The sequence below is a fragment of the Sitophilus oryzae genome, unplaced genomic scaffold (assembly GCF_002938485.1).
Source record: "Sitophilus oryzae breed Bouriz unplaced genomic scaffold, Soryzae_2.0 scaffold_1586_pilon_pilon, whole genome shotgun sequence".
In the NCBI taxonomy this organism is placed as follows: domain Eukaryota; kingdom Metazoa; phylum Arthropoda; class Insecta; order Coleoptera; family Curculionidae; genus Sitophilus; species Sitophilus oryzae.
Genome location: NW_022146265.1, coordinates 977,299 through 992,976, shown reverse-complemented (window position 1 = coordinate 992,976; position 15,678 = coordinate 977,299). Strand labels below are relative to the sequence as shown.

The window sequence follows — 15,678 nt, the reverse complement described above, 5'->3', positions numbered from 1 at the left end:
ATTGAGCTTTGTGTTACATCGAAAAAAATTTTTTTTGTCGGCCTGTGTTATTATCGGATGAGATAGCAATTTCTTGTTCCTGATAGTGCTTATCTAAGATAAGTTGTTAGATTTTAATCTTTCGATAGCGTAGATTCCACCTGGACATATACTTATTCTCTAAATTTTTACTGCTTACATTTGATATATCTTTATTATATCATGCTACTTAACATATACCTATTAGGTTTGCTGAGAATAGAAACGATTTAAGTGTGGTGTCGACTAATGCATATAAACATAACTCGTCCTTTTTAATTATCGGTAACTGCCAATAATAATGTAAAAAATGAGTAAGCTCTCCTAAGAACCTGAAAGGGAAAAATATATATTTTTCATTAAAAAATAAATGAACACTATGTAGACACTGACATAAAACCTCGCCAAAAATAAACAATATAACAGTAAAAAGTAAAAAATTAATAAAACAACAAAATAACTTCCCTAAACTCACTATAAAACTCAAATGTGCTCTTTTGAGAGATGGAATGTTAATTTTTGTTTAGTTTAATGATTTAATGAAATTGAGCTTTTGGTTAATAAGGAAATAACTAGATGGATCGAGATTTAAGAAATTAATGATTCTGTACTTACTCTCACAAATCGCACTAAAGAAATAGTACCCATATATTTGGCTTTTAATGTCAACGGTTTCTGGGCTCTGGCAATTACCAAAATTATATTTTTTCGCAACTTTGCATCGATATCGAATTCGTACCATTTACTTTTGTAAACCGATCCAGCTATATTCATAGACTGAAACAACAATAACACAAGTATTTTCTAAATAATATTTCATCCAAACAGTTTTTTCGATTTCATTTGTTACCTTTCCTAACCAAAAAAGTAGGCCAGTAAGCGAGGGTTTTAGGGTCCGAATTCTGAACACCTGCACCGATTGACGTGAAATTTTAACAGTGAATAGAGATATATGTAAGAAACAAAAGTTACTGAGTAGCGATGTGTGTTTTCAACTTGGGGGTGAGTACCACCCCTTCTCGGGGGTGAAAAATAAATCACCCATTTTAATTACAAAAATCAATTAAGGGATGAATTCTAAGAAAACATGTTTTTTCAGAAAATTAATATTTTCCTAGTTATTTAAAATTGAAAATGTTGATTTTTCATCTAAAAACTGCATATTTTTTGCCAATTTTTATAAATAACTTGAAAACCTTTCATTTTATCGCAAATCTCATATAAAGCAAAAATGAAGCTTTTGGAATAACTAAACGATCCATTGTTGTTGATTACTGTAGGTCTAATAATAGCCGAGTTAGCATTCTGTAAACGTGATTTTTATTTTTCGAAAACTAAATTGCAACATTTTACCGTAAAATAATGGCGAAAGGACACATTTTTCGAAGAAAATTACTATAACCGTTTTTAAAGTGCTTGAAAAGAGCTTTTAAATGCTGTCTTAAAAAAGTTCGTAGCTCAAAATCTCTCGGAGTTATGATAAAAATAATATAGTCACCTCATTATTTCGGAAAAAAATGAACAACAAAATCTATGACTAAAATTATAAAAATAAAAACTAAGCGTAATACATGTACAGGGTGGGTCAAATTCGACGCTTTTAAATGGAAACACCCTTTTCTATAGGAAGCTAATATCGGTGTCTGGAGCTCAATTTTCATCAAAGACATGGTGGTGAAAACCGCACATCAATATCTTTCGGAGTTACGGGGTGTTTTTCAAAAATGTGCGTTTCTAACAAATCGCTGTAACTTTTTTGCTATGGAAAATTTTGTATTTGTATGAAAACTTTTCCAAAGCACCTTTTTACGTAGAATTTAATGGATTAAGTATAATTTTTTTAAAATTAAAAATTTAAGAGTTATCAACAGAAAAATTGATTTTTTATTTGGGACACCTTCTATATTTTTAATTAACTGAAAATAATTTAAAATTACCTTTCCAAAAATATAGCATACTTGATATTTTGTTATAATTTTTTTCGAAATACAGAATTTTTTAAAGTTCGCCACTTTTAACTAGTAGGCTTTGGATCCCTTATTGATGATATGCCCTTAATGGAACTCGAAAACATATTTTTCCAGCAAGACGACGCACCGCCTCTGAATGCTGAAGTTATCAGCAAATTTTTGCAGCCAATTTCAAGAATAATTGAATAGATAACCAAGATCCCAGCCGTTGGCCGTCGAGGCCGCCTTACTTAGTGCCCATGGATCTAATCCTATGGATATATTTGCGGAAGAATAAAGGTTCCTTATTCTTATGTATAATCTAGACAAGAATTAGACATACTTAGCAGTTATGAGAGGGTATCTTTTACCCCCACTGAGTTGAATTCCGCGAGAAATGTTCAAAAACTGTCCCGTCTGTCCATAACAGAAGACGGTGGTCAATATGTCGAACACCTGTAGCTAAATCTCATGTCTTGGTTTGCTATTTATTTTTATTGTTATTAGATATAGTTTAAATATGTTGATGTTGGTTAAATATATTTTAAATTGTTATAAAATTCTGCATCTCTCATAGCAAATATTATTTTCTTTTAGTTGATGCTCACAGCTAGAATTTTTTTGCATTACAGCCGGTGCCGTTCAAAGCCTACTTACTTAAAGCGGGCGAATTTTTATATATTCTATATCTCGAAGAGGAATCCAGCAAAATATCAAGTGTATTATATTTTTGGAAAGGTAATTTTTATTCTTTTCAATAAATTAAAAATATACAGGGTGTCCCATATAAAAAATCAAATTTTCTGTTGATAATTCTTAAATTATTAATTTTAAAAAAATTATACTTAAACCATTAAATTCTACGTAAAAATGTGCTTTGGAAATGTTTTCATAAAAATACAAAATTTTCCATAGCAAAAAAGTTACAGTGATTTGTTAAAAATGCATATTTTTGAAAAACACCCCGTAACTCCGAAACGGTAACAGATATCGATATGCGGTTTTCACCATCATACTTTTGACAAAAATTGAGCTCCAGACACCGATATTAGTTTTCGTCTATCTCCTATAGAAAAGGGTGTTTCCATTTAAAAGCGTCGAATTTGACCCACCCTGTACAGTTGGCTATATTTAGGTACTAACAATAGACTCTGCAAGTTCGAGCGGTTTAGAATGCCTAAATTTAGAAAAAAGTTGAAAATAATGGGATAATAATAATATATAATATATAATAGATCTCTTTATTTCCTAGATATTCCTTTTTTTAGTTTGACTTGCATGTAAGGACCACTTCTTTGAGCCCTTAAAACCCAAAAATCTCGTGAAAATGAAGAGTTCAAGACTGTTCAACTATAGAGATTATTTTGTAGCTCGTGTAATTTTTTTTCCTACAAATTGATAGTTTTTATTTTTATGATTTTAGTCATAGATTTTGTTGTTAATTTTTTTCCGAAAAAATGAGGTGAATGAGGTGAATGAATGGTATTTTTATCATAACTCCGCGAGTTTTTGAACTACGAACTTGAAAAGGCCTTTAAAAAAGGACATTTAAAAAATCTTTTCAAGCACTTTAAAAACGGTCATATTCATTTTCTTAAAAAAATGTGTCCTTTCGCCATTATTTTACGGTAAAACGTTGCAATTTAGTTTTCGAAAAACAAAGAATCAAGTTTACAGAGTGATAACTCGGCTATTACTACACCTGCGGTAAACGACAAAAAATGAGTTGATTCGTTATTCCAAAAGCTTCATTTTTACTTTATATGAGTTTTGCGACGAAACGCAAGAGTTTTGAGTTATTTATAAAAAATTGCAGAAAAATATGCAGTTTTTAAATGAAAAATCAACATTTTCAATCCTAAATAACTCTGAAAATATTAATTTTCTGAAAAAATGTTATAGAACATTTTTTGGAATTCATCGTTTTATTGATTTTTGTAATTAAAATGGGTGATTTATTTTTTACCCCCGAGAAGGGGTGGCACTCATCCCCAGGGTGAAAACACACATCGCTACTCTGTAACTTTTGTTTCTTACATATATCTCTATTCACTGTTAAAATTTCACGTCAATCGGTGCGGGTGTCAAGAATTCGGAGGTAATACCCTATTTTTATCCTGGCCTAAAGGAGAAAACATGTCTTTTGACAAAACTACTACTTAAACTACTAGTTCTTTTTTTAATCTTACCTCTTCGCTAACTTTTTGGCCATAGTAACATACCATAAAGAATAACACAAGCCAACCAATCAGAAGCATGGCGTATCTCAATCTGTCTTGATAATTGGTCTTCGAATTAGCTATTTGATAACTTATGACTGCTAGAGTAAAAGATGTCATGGTTACGTAAATAATCAACATTCGGCTGAAGACATTAAACACTCTTTCCGTATATCTAAAATAATGTTAACATATTTTGATTTCTGATATGACAATATCTTAATTAATTTTACTCAATACATTGCTGAATAGCACAGCATCAAGTTAATTAATTGCATGTTATGTAGTTGAAGATAGTTTTGAGAGATGGTGCAGGACTGTCGGGTTGAGCACCATTTCAGACAAAACCAGTGTTATTCACCAGGTAACGAAGTCGAAATTCTGAAGAGAATTTAACTAGAAGGAAAAGAAATACTCCCATCACAGGAAGTCAAATATCTCGGAATAACCCTCGACAGTAAATGCCTGTTGAACAGGCACATTAAGAACATTCCCTAGAAAAGCCACAAAAGCTCTTATAATATGCAAAAGAATGGCAGGAAATAGATGCATTCTAATATCTTGGGGTGGATAATAGACCATTAGCTTGGTACACAAAACTAAAGCAACGTACAGCAAGACAAAATCTGTGTAAAATACAGACTGGTATACATCTGCTTCACAAGAGGCATAAGTACCTGCCCAACAGCAACAATGGACATTCCAAGAACATGGCATTGAAGTATCACTGATATCAAGTGTGAACTGGCCAGTGATACTTCTGATCGAAACGTTCTGAATCATTGTGTAGCACATCCAATTTAATCAAAAAGTGCCTAGAAAAGCTGAACAAATTAGGCAAAAAAGTCTTTCTACTCTCGATGCCAAGGGATAGAGGGTAATAAAAAATCAAACGATCTAGCTAGAAAAGGAGCAAACACTCTACTAACTGGACCAGAACCATTCTGCTTTCCAAGTGGAAACCAATTTAAAATTTTAAGAATTCAAGAACCTGGAAGAATCCATCCTTAACATGGAATTGAGGTAACATAGATGTAGAACTAACCTCTGAAAAAAACAAAATGTATCTTAGATACTGATGGCTTTTGGCAAAGCCCTGAGCCTGTATGATGATTTATAACTCAAGAAAAAAGAAAGCTCTATAATTATGGTTTTGGAGAGTTTTCCTGGTACATATTTTGATCTCAAGTCTCAAATTTGTTCGATGCTATGATATCGAATGCTATGAAGTAGCATCTGGACCATGCTTTTGATTAATATGAACGGAAATATAATATATTCTTCTGTAATAATGGTATGGTTATACACTACTACACTTACAGTAATATCTCTTGATGGTATTTAACGCAAGTTATAAATTTTCGTTTGGCGGCATCCTTAAAACCATCTAGATTTTCTTCATTTTCATTAAAAACGTTTTCAAACATTGCGCCACAATTTTTTAGTTGTGCGATGATATGTATTAGTAATCCTAAAATATAATAACTTTGTTTATTATAGAATATTTTTAAGCTGCTTCAATATTCAAGACAGTTCTATGTCTCATAATCTGTTCAACGAGAGTATATCTACATGCCATTATCAGTTGTGTCATTATAATGTAATGTTTTTGGATATCCTCTATTGAAACCTTCTCTAATTCTTTGGATGAAACATTAGAGATATTCTATTAATTTTATTATGATACGCTTCATTCAGTTATACGTTTATTACAATATCATGTTGTACAGTGTGGGCCAAATTGGACACTTTTAAAGGAGAACACCCTTTTCTATAGAAGATAGACAAAAACTAATATCAGTGCCTGGAACTTAATTTTTATCAAAAACATGATGGTAAAAACCGCACATTGATATCTGTTACTGTTGTTAAGGTGTACATTTTTAAAGTCGCTGTAACTTTTTTGCTATGGAAGCTTGTATATTTTTATGAAAACATTTCCAAAGCACATTTTTACGTGTAATTTATTGGTTTAAGCATATTTTTTTTTTAATTAATAAGTTAAGAATTATAACAGAAAATTTGATCTGATCTGTAATTTGATTTTTTATATGGGACGGCCGGTATATTTTTAATTCATTGAAAAGAATTTAAAATTACCTTTCCAAAAATATAGCATACTTGTTAATTTGCGCGGTTCCTCTTCGAGATATAGAGTTTTTAAAAATGGGCCCACTTTCAATATTTGAACGGCTATAATGCAGCTGTAATGCAAAAAAAATTCTAGGTGTGAGGAGCAATTAAAACGAAAATAATATTTCCAATGAGAGATGCAGAATTATATAACAATATAAACTATATTTAACAACATCAACACATTTAAACTATATCTAATAACAATAAAAATAAATAGCATACTAAGACATGAGATTTTGCTACAGGTGTCTTCTGTTATGGACATACAGGACCGATTTTAAACGTTTCTCGCGGAATTCATTAACTCGTTAGGGTGAAAGATACCCTTGCATAATCGCTAAGTACTTCTAATTCTTGTCTAGATTATACGGGCAATTTAAAAATACGAACCTTTATTCTTCCGCAGAGATAAAAATCCATAGGGGCTAAGTTTGGCGGCCTCGACGGCCAACGGCCGGCATCTTGGCTAGCTATTCAATTGTTCTCGAAATTGGTTAAGTTCAGCGTTCTGAGGCGGTGCCTCGCCTTGCTGGAAACATGTTTTCAAGTTCTATTAGGGACAGATCATCATTGGGGGCCAAAGCCTACTAGTTAAAAGTGGCGAACTTTTAAAAATTTTGTATTTCGTGTGACTATAACAAAATATCAAGTGTGCTATATTTTTGTAAAGGTAACTTTAAGTCCTCTTCAGTTAATTAAAAATATACAGGGTGTCCCAATTAAATAATCAATTTTTCTGTTGATAACTATTAAATTATTAATTTAAAAAAATATATACTTAAACCATTAAATTCTACGTAAAAAGATGCTCTGGAAATGTTTTCATAAAAATACAAAATTTTCCGTAGCAAAAAAGTTACAGGGATACGTGAAAAATACACATTTTTGAGAAACACCCCGTAACTCCGAAACGGTAACAGATATCGATATACGATTATTATCATCATGTTTTTGATAAAAATTGAGCTCCAGACACCGATATTAGTTTTCGTCTCCTATAGAAAAGGGTGTTTCCATTTAAAAGTGTCCAATTTGGCCCACCCTGTACAATATGAGGTTATTTTTAGTATGTTAGATTTATTTAAATTTATATGACAATTTCGGGACACCCTTTTTTACCTGTAACCATGGCAGTTGCTAGAGAAAATGCATAGCAAATATGAACACAGTAATTGGCCTCCATCATATAAACTATCCAAAAGATATGCGGTTTGCTAGCATCAAATGGATAAAAATTTTGTGTAGGCATTCCACATGGGTTATGTTTCAAGTGAAAGTCCGTACCTGAAATTCAAAGCTTCTTAAATAGTAACGAAAATTTTTTACTTTTAATAGTAACCAAAATTTGTTACTTTTAATAGTAACCAAAATTTGTTAGAAGAAAAATACCTCTGCTTCTAATACAATGTTTTGTGGATATCAAAGGCCAGCCCAAATTGCAGCCTAGTCCAACAGCTAAATAAATAAGGAGATCTTCAAAAAAATCAAAATTAGTTTACATAGTCTTTAAAGTTAGGAAAAAACTAAATTTACATTTGGTGTAGTAGGTACATTGTTCGTCCGCTTCTAGTATAACTTCTTTGTTACAATACTTCGAAAATATGTTGATATCTTTCAAAATTTTTGCTAGGGTTTGTTGGTTTTGTATAACTGAACAATAAACGATTAAATATCCGGTTATATCGCACATGGCAATTAGAGTTTCCATTAGATTGTTAAGATTTTCCACACCAATCGAAAGCTGTTGAAATAAAATACCATACGATCGAAAAAAAAACGGTGTTAAAGACGGCTTCGGAATGACAATTGATAATAATTTTAGCGAGGTCAAGCCTTAGACGCCATTTATTTGGCTCGTACTCTTTTTTATATTTTTAATGGTGCTACTGCCAGTTAGAAGAGTCCATTTCACTAGTCCGAAAAAGTAGCAAAATAGGCGTTTGGCATTTAACGTTTTATGAAATAAAGAAGGAAATTAAAGATAAAGGATTATACTATATCCGTGTTGTAGCGCATTTTTGACAACTTCTTTATTTTTAAGATTTTGATGGTCAAACATCAACAAAATATTCCTTATGTTTGGACTAAAGTTTCTCGAAAATAAAGACATAATTTAAAATTCCGTTACAATACGGAAATAGATTGAAGTTTTGTGATTACAGTGATATATAATTTATATGGTTTTGTAACAAATTGCTCGCTATTTTATGGCAAATGCTGAAGCTCTGCAAACCTTAATCAAGCCTTAATCCAAGCAGGTGTGTTTGGAATTTTGGATGTGGCTTAAAATAACAGGATCGGGCTAAGCCTTAGGCAGATATCTGAAATCTGAAATATAATATACAGGGTGTTTCAAAACAAATGCGAAAAACTTTAGGGGGTGATTCCTTGTTCAAAATAAAGGGTAGTTTGCTTTATAAACGTTGGGTCAAAAGTCAACCATTAGGGAGATATCGCGGTACAAAGATGGCGGAAAAATAATGTTTTTATTTTTTATCTTGAAAACGAAAAGAGATAGACTAATGAAATTTTATGGAAGCATTACTGATATGAAAACACACTTTCAGGTAATTTTTTTACTTTTTTAAAATGAGTGGAAGGGGTTGAAATAAACTACCCATATCATTCTTGTTAACGAAATTTAAAGAAAAATTTTATCAAACACATGCAAATGCTTTAATTTGGATAGTTTAGTTTGTTTAGTAACTTTTTTACCTCTTGTGTTTTTTTGATAAAGCTCACCGATTAGAAATTAAAAAATAAAATGTAAAGCATTACATGTCAGGACAAAAAACATTTTTAGATTAAGAATCTAGTGATAATAACGATAATAATAATCATCTAGATAATAACGTATTGCAGTAGAGTAATGTCAAATAAAATAATATTAGGAACATCCTAAAAAGTAACAGAGGCCGACTAGATTTTTTCCTAAAAAAATTACAGCAGCCCATAGATTCTTTATCAGAAAATGTTTTTGTCCTGACATGTAATCTTTACATTTTATTTTTTAATTTCAAATCGGTGAGTTTTATCAAAAAATACAAGAGATAAAAAGTTTCTAAACAAACTAAACTATCCAAATTAATTTTTTTTTGCATGTGTTTGATAAGATTTTTTCTTTAAATTTCGTTAACAAGAATGATAGGGGTAGTTTATTTCAACCCCTTCCACTCATTTTAAAAAAGTGAAAAAATTACCAGAAAGTGTGTTTTCATAACAGTAATGCTTTCATAAAATTTTATTAGTCTATCTCTTTTCGTTTTCAAGATAAAAAATAAAAACATTATTTTTCCACCATCTTTGTACCGCAATATCTCCCTAATGGTTGACTTTTGACCCAACGTTTATGAAGGAAACTACCCTTTATTTTGAACAAGGAATCACCCCCTGAAGTTTTTCGCATTTGTTTTGAAACACCCTGTATATTTTCTTCGGCCACAATCCCACTTTACCCGACTCCTGAGAGCGGTAACAGCACACCGTATAGGCTCTTAAGAAGGTTGTAATCTATTTTTATATTGAGTAAAAATGATTTTTAAATGGAGTAGTTTAAAATTCGAGTAAAAATATAATTTTTAAAATAATTATGTGTCTGGAAACGTTCTATCCTTTTTTAATCTTTTTATAATTAGTGTTAATTTTTAGTAAATGATGTCTAGAGATTGACCGTACCAAAATTACCATTGATTGTCATTTCCAAGCCGTCTTTGACGCCTTTTTTCGATCATATAACACGGCATTTTTCGGTATAAATAGGGGTAGCGATAAAAATATCCTGGAAAACAATTATAAATAGTTTAATGATTACATCTCACGTTGGGCATTATTCTATAGAGACTAAAATCCTTCGAAAATAGCTTTGGTACTTCGCATTACATTAAAATATGGATGAACTTTTTTACTTGTCGCTTATGAAAAAAACAACAAAACATCCAGTATATAGAAGCCTCCCCAAACGCAAAATCGGAAATGCATCGTTCTCTTTTTTCTGACTTTAGAATAACTGAAATCAGTTACAGTACGTTTGTCCGTTCTGCAGCTACGGGGTATCCGTGAGAGGGGAAACGATATTCTCTCGATGTTTATCGTAAAAAATTAGACGACGCGTCCCATCAATAAAAATTCGAAAAATTTGCAAGTGACCAATAAAATGAGTGGGCGGAGCGATTTGAGGTGACGTACTCGTCAAGTCGATGTATAAAATATATTGCTGTTTATTTAAATGTTTTTTGTCCGCATTCCTTTCATAGACACAGATCCAGCAGACGTACGTCTTGTGTAGGTATGAACTTAACCTAGTAGATACCCCCCCCCCTACTGTAATTTAGACATCAACACTGTACCGAGAAGAAAAACGAAAATAAACAAAAATGAGTCAAACCAGACCAAAACAGACCTAACCAAAGCAATCAAAACACGCTGTAAGCTAAAACGCGTCTGTTTGCGAATTCCAATTGCCGAGTACTTTTCAAATCTTGCTATATTTTACAATATTTTAACAATAAATGAAAACGGTACACTTCCGCAAAAAGTTTTTTGCGTGTCTATATTTAGAAAAATTTCTAGAATGAAAAACAGAAACGTGTTTTCATGTAACTGAAAATTATGCATTTCCACAGAAAAATTTTCTTGACTTTCTATTTGGAAAGGCGTCCAAGTACTAAATAAACAAATACTTCTTACATGTAACTGATTTCAGCTAAACTTATGTAGCCCTGATTTCAGCTATTCTAATGTTGAAAAACTCAAAAAGGATGCATTTCCGCATAAAATTTTGTATGAGTTACTATTCGAAAAGGCTTCCAAATATTAAATGAACAAATATTTCGTACATTACATGATTTCAAGTAAACGAAAGTCGAGCCTAAAATATTAAAGAAGTGCAAACTTTATTTAATTCAATACTACAAAAAGGTGATGCTATAAGAAGGCTATAAGTTATCGTTGGGTTGTTGAAGAATTTAACGAAAAATATTTTAATTTCAAGAAATGTTAAGCAAAGAAAGTTTTTGGTGACTGGTGAAGTGAAGAAATCGAATAAGTTTTAGTTGTTTTTATTCATTATTAATTAAATTTTCAAAATGTCAATAATAAAAAAGTTTTTTCTCTTGTAAAGACAATCCAGGGACATACTGCATTACTGTATATTATTTAATTATTATATTTTTATTTAAAAATATTAATAAAAAAAGTGTATTTAATGAAATTAAGAATGTTATCTGAAATGGTTTTTTAATATAAATTATTTTTTTATATACTCACTTGATATATGATTGGCCAAAAAACAGGAACCGTAAAACCTATACTGACAAGAAAATAAGCATAGCTGAAAAACAAATTTTGATTTTTGGTAAGACAGTTCTTCGGCCACATAAATAAATATTTCAGAACTTGAATGTTCAATTGTAGAATATCAATTTCCGTATCCATGTTCATCTAGCGAATGGTGGGCAGATACTTATTAAACCCACATGGAATGTCATCGTATTTACGAGAAAAACATGACATATTGGGTGTAATTTATCAAGACAGGCTGTCGTTAGGAGGCATTTGAAATTAAAATATGTACAAAGCATTTTGTGATTAGAGCATTACATCAAATATAAGTTTCATAAAAATTTTAATGTGCATATAGGACGACATATGGGAACGGCATATCTATAGGTAAATGGCCAACAGCATGATAAATGTTTAAAACATGTCTGGCAAAATTGAACCCTGAAAGTACTTTAATTAATGACACATAATTGTACACAGAATGATTTAAATAGTACGGTACACACAAAATAAACTTTTTCTATAATCATACGACATTTTTATCCATATATTTATTTCATTTTATTATTAAATCAGTTGATGAATTTTAAAGGAAATTTAATGTTTTTAGTATAAATTTTACTAAGTTATGCAAATTGTAAATAACTCCAGACAGAGCATGCATAGACTGTATAGGGTGTGTCCCATTTAAAATATTTATACAGGGTGGCCCATCGAAAACGTTCCGCAAGGCATAACGACCAGGGTAATTTTTTTTTCAGAAAATTCAAAAACACGTCAATTTTGTTTGTGACAACTTTTGCCCCAAAAATGATTGCAAAATCTTCAACTCTTTACGCGGGGAAGGGGGGTCAAGTGGTACCGCAATGAAAAGGGCTTTCTATTCTCTATACTTTCCGGCTTCGTTTTTGAAAATCGGTTGAGTTATTGAGAAAATATGAAGGATTGAAATTTGAAAAGTTTATTTAAACATTTATCAGAGTAAATGAGAAGGATACATTTCTTCGACCAATTTTTTTTTCTTATTATTTCTAGATGTTTACGCATTTTTTCACTTGTCACAAGGTTGAACGATCAGGTGCGGTAGTTGCTAGATAGCTGTTCTGTGACTTATGCGTTGAAGTTCTTCTCAATATCGTTAAATTTTTTAACAATTATTATGGTGTACTCACTTGCAGAAAAAGTGGAAATAATCGCTTTATTTTAAAAATAATGAATGTGGCAATCGGGTTGCGCAGATATTCAATGAACGCCATCCTGACAACCACCTTTATGGCAAAATTGTTCGCGAGTTAGTAGCAAAGTGTCCAAAGGATATTAAAATAACGGAAGTTCCACCCGTACAAAATTCAGTTGGTACAAGAACTCAACGAAGACGATTTTGATCGTCGCTTGCAATTTTGTGAAGCTATGAGTGAACGAGTGGCGAATGATAATAATTTTCCATTTAATGTGTGTTTTTTGAATGAGTGTACTTTCTTTTTGAACGGTGTAGTTAATCGGCACAACTGGTCGGTACTGGGCTGAAGACAACCCCAGGGTTTTTCACGAGGTGCACACACAAAACCCTCATAAATTGAACTGAGGTTTGTGAACCGGCTGGTATTTTTGGAAATTCTATTGTGAGTCAGTTTTACAATATTGAGAAGAACTTCAACGCACAAGTCACAGAACAGCTATCTAGCAACTACCGCACCTGATCGTTCAACCTTGTGGCAAGTAAAAAATGCGTAAACATCTAGCAATAATAAGAAAAACCTCAAATTGGTCGAAAGAATTTATCCTTAATTTTACTTACTCTGATAAATGTTCCAATAAACTTTTCAAATTTCAATCCTTCATATTTTCTCAATGACTCGACGGATTTTCATTTTTTGCGGTGCCACTTGACCCCCCTTCCCATTTGAAAAAAGTTGGGGGATGACACCCCCGCTTAGAGGGTTGAAGATTTCGCAATCATTTTTGGGGCGAAAGTTGTCCAAAAAATTGACGTGCTTTTGGATTTTTTGAAAAAAAGAATACCTTAGCCGTTATGCCTTGCGGAACGTTTTCGATGGGCCACCCTGTATATACTCTATAGTTCATATCAAATAAACTTTTAGTCACGTGATTAAGCTTGACCGGCGCAGCGTTGCCCACTTTTACATATTTTCTTTTAATCAAAATATTTTAGGAAACAAAAAATAAATTAATTATAAATATAAAAACAGTTATCATTTAGATCAACAAAACTCACCTCCTAAGTGCTCTTACACTTACGGGATATAAAGAGCCATTACTACCGCTTTCCCGTTCAAAATATTCTAATAAAGTTGCGATGAGTTTTTTACGGCTATTAAGCTATCTTGTACACTTCGCACTAAAAGAGGTTCTAAAAAGAACAATGTTCGACTGCAAGGTCTGCTAGTAAAAAAATTAAGATTAAAGTATCACAATACAATTCATTCAAACCAAAAACTCGTAATACAAAAAGTATCAAAACGAATGACAATGTAAGGAAATAAATAAATAAATATGACAACTTGGCATTTTTTACACCAGAGCTACCACATGATCTCAGTAACATGAAAACAGCATCTTTGTACCTCTCATAAACGGGTAACCCTGGAAAACATACGAAAATCGGACATCCTGTATAGAGTTATTTATATTTTGCTGCATTACTTTAGTCAATAACTAAAAACTACCTTTTTTTATTTCTCGGTTTATCTCTCTGAGATGCTGAGGAAAAATGTAGGTATTCCCAGAAAATAAATCCATTTATTTATTTTTTTCCTATAAATTGACAATTTAATACTTTTATCACTAAAGCTAAAAGGTATTAAGTTAGGCTATATCTATCAAGACAGACTTTTGGGATTTCTGTATGCCTACCCTACAATTTACTAATATGTCAAAAAATATATTTTTAATATTAGTTATATGCGTTATTAACAATATGAAGGAACGATTGTACCGGGTATTCTAAGAATAGCTTTCGGCTGTATTAGAAAGTATTAGTCGTAGAGCCTACGGAAAAAATATTTATCACTAGAAGAAGACCATGAGAAATTGTGGGAAATTACTTTCAAGTTTGTAGAACGACCCCTAGAGGGCGCAACTGCTATGCTAAATCAACAAAATTGACAACATTTTGACCAGTCTTTTTTCTACCTTTTTTAATTTTGACCAGATAAGGTACTATTTCTATCATATGATATGCTAGAAATGATGAAATCAATCCAAAATCAAAAAAAATAAAATAAAATGATTAATTTTCTATATATAAAATTAAATAATTTTCAACTAAATACGATTATGTACTTTAATCTATCTTGGTAGGTAGAGTTGGGATTTTGACCGTCAAAATCTTTTGTGGTCAATTGACAAAGCACCAGTCAAATTCTTTCGTGATTCTAAAAAAATAAAAGTAGGAGAAATTACATTTATACGTATATTAGTGATTAAAAAAACAGTAAATAAAAACTAAAGAATACAACAAAACGAAACATTACATTAAATGATAATTAAATTTAAAAGTTTTATATAAAATTTAATATTAATTTAAATGTAAAGCGTGGTCCACACGCGGCAACTTATCGTACGATTTGTTTGCATTTGCATTACATTAAATGATACAAAAAAGACAGTAACCGAACAAGACTAATAATTTTTAAACAAATATAAAGCCATTCTGAGGTAGCGAAAAAAATGCATAATAGCAATAAAAAAATACTAATGAGTGGTGGTAGCACAGGCTAATCTAGACAACAGAATCTCATCTTCATCACAATCATCATTGAACTCATTGAGTCAACATTAAAACAGCAACTAACAATTCTTTCGCGTCGCGAGTGCTTTAGACAAGTCAGTACCTGTTATTTGGTTTACGCCAATTAAAAGATTTTGACCTGACCTAGTCAAAATCTTTCCGGTCAAAATCTGTCAAAATCTCGGTCAATTGACCAAGCACAACTCTATTGGTAGGTATAAATCAATTACTTCGTTTTGACCAGTCTTTTTTCTACCTTTTTTAATTTTGACCAGATAAGGTACTATTTCTATCATATGAAATGCTAGAAATGATGAAATCAATC

At 31.5% G+C, this 15,678-nt stretch overlaps 2 protein-coding genes across 2 annotated transcripts; both read right to left on the bottom strand.

Moving 5' to 3' along the window:
• Positions 1-253: 253 nt before the first annotated feature.
• On the bottom strand, positions 254-4,292 carry LOC115879773 (odorant receptor Or2-like). The gene is made up of 3 exons (XM_030896761.1): positions 4,157-4,292; positions 634-795; positions 254-350 (listed from the first exon to the last, which is right to left on the bottom strand). Exons 1-3 carry the CDS (start codon positions 4,223-4,225, stop codon positions 294-296), a joined length of 288 nt encoding a protein of 95 aa, XP_030752621.1. The 5' UTR covers positions 4,226-4,292; the 3' UTR covers positions 254-293.
• LOC115879710 lies at positions 4,234-11,618 on the bottom strand. Its single transcript, XM_030896668.1, has 7 exons — positions 11,588-11,618; positions 7,856-8,063; positions 7,712-7,795; positions 7,442-7,606; positions 5,507-5,657; positions 4,286-4,361; positions 4,234-4,242 (listed from the first exon to the last, which is right to left on the bottom strand). Exons 2-7 carry the CDS (start codon positions 8,028-8,030, stop codon positions 4,234-4,236), a joined length of 660 nt encoding a protein of 219 aa, XP_030752528.1. The 5' UTR covers positions 8,031-8,063; positions 11,588-11,618.
• Between the last annotated feature and the right edge of the window lie 4,060 nt (positions 11,619-15,678).

Coding starts and splice junctions, on each gene's coding strand:
- LOC115879710 (XM_030896668.1), bottom strand. CDS start 8,030: ATGGAAACTCTAATTGCCATGTGCGATATAACCGGATATTTAATCGTT. Junction 7,796..7,855: donor ATGTACCTACTACACCAAAT/GTAAATTTAGTT, acceptor ATTTTTTTGAAG/ATCTCCTTATTTATTTAGCT. Junction 4,362..5,506: donor TACCATCAAGAGATATTACT/GTAAGTGTAGTA, acceptor ACATTATTTTAG/ATATACGGAAAGAGTGTTTA.
- LOC115879773 (XM_030896761.1), bottom strand. CDS start 4,225: ATGCTTCTGATTGGTTGGCTTGTGTTATTCTTTATGGTATGTTACTAT. Junction 796..4,156: donor GCCAAAAAGTTAGCGAAGAG/GTAAGATTAAAA, acceptor TTGTTGTTTCAG/TCTATGAATATAGCTGGATC. Junction 351..633: donor CTTTAGTGCGATTTGTGAGA/GTAAGTACAGAA, acceptor TTTCCCTTTCAG/GTTCTTAGGAGAGCTTACTC.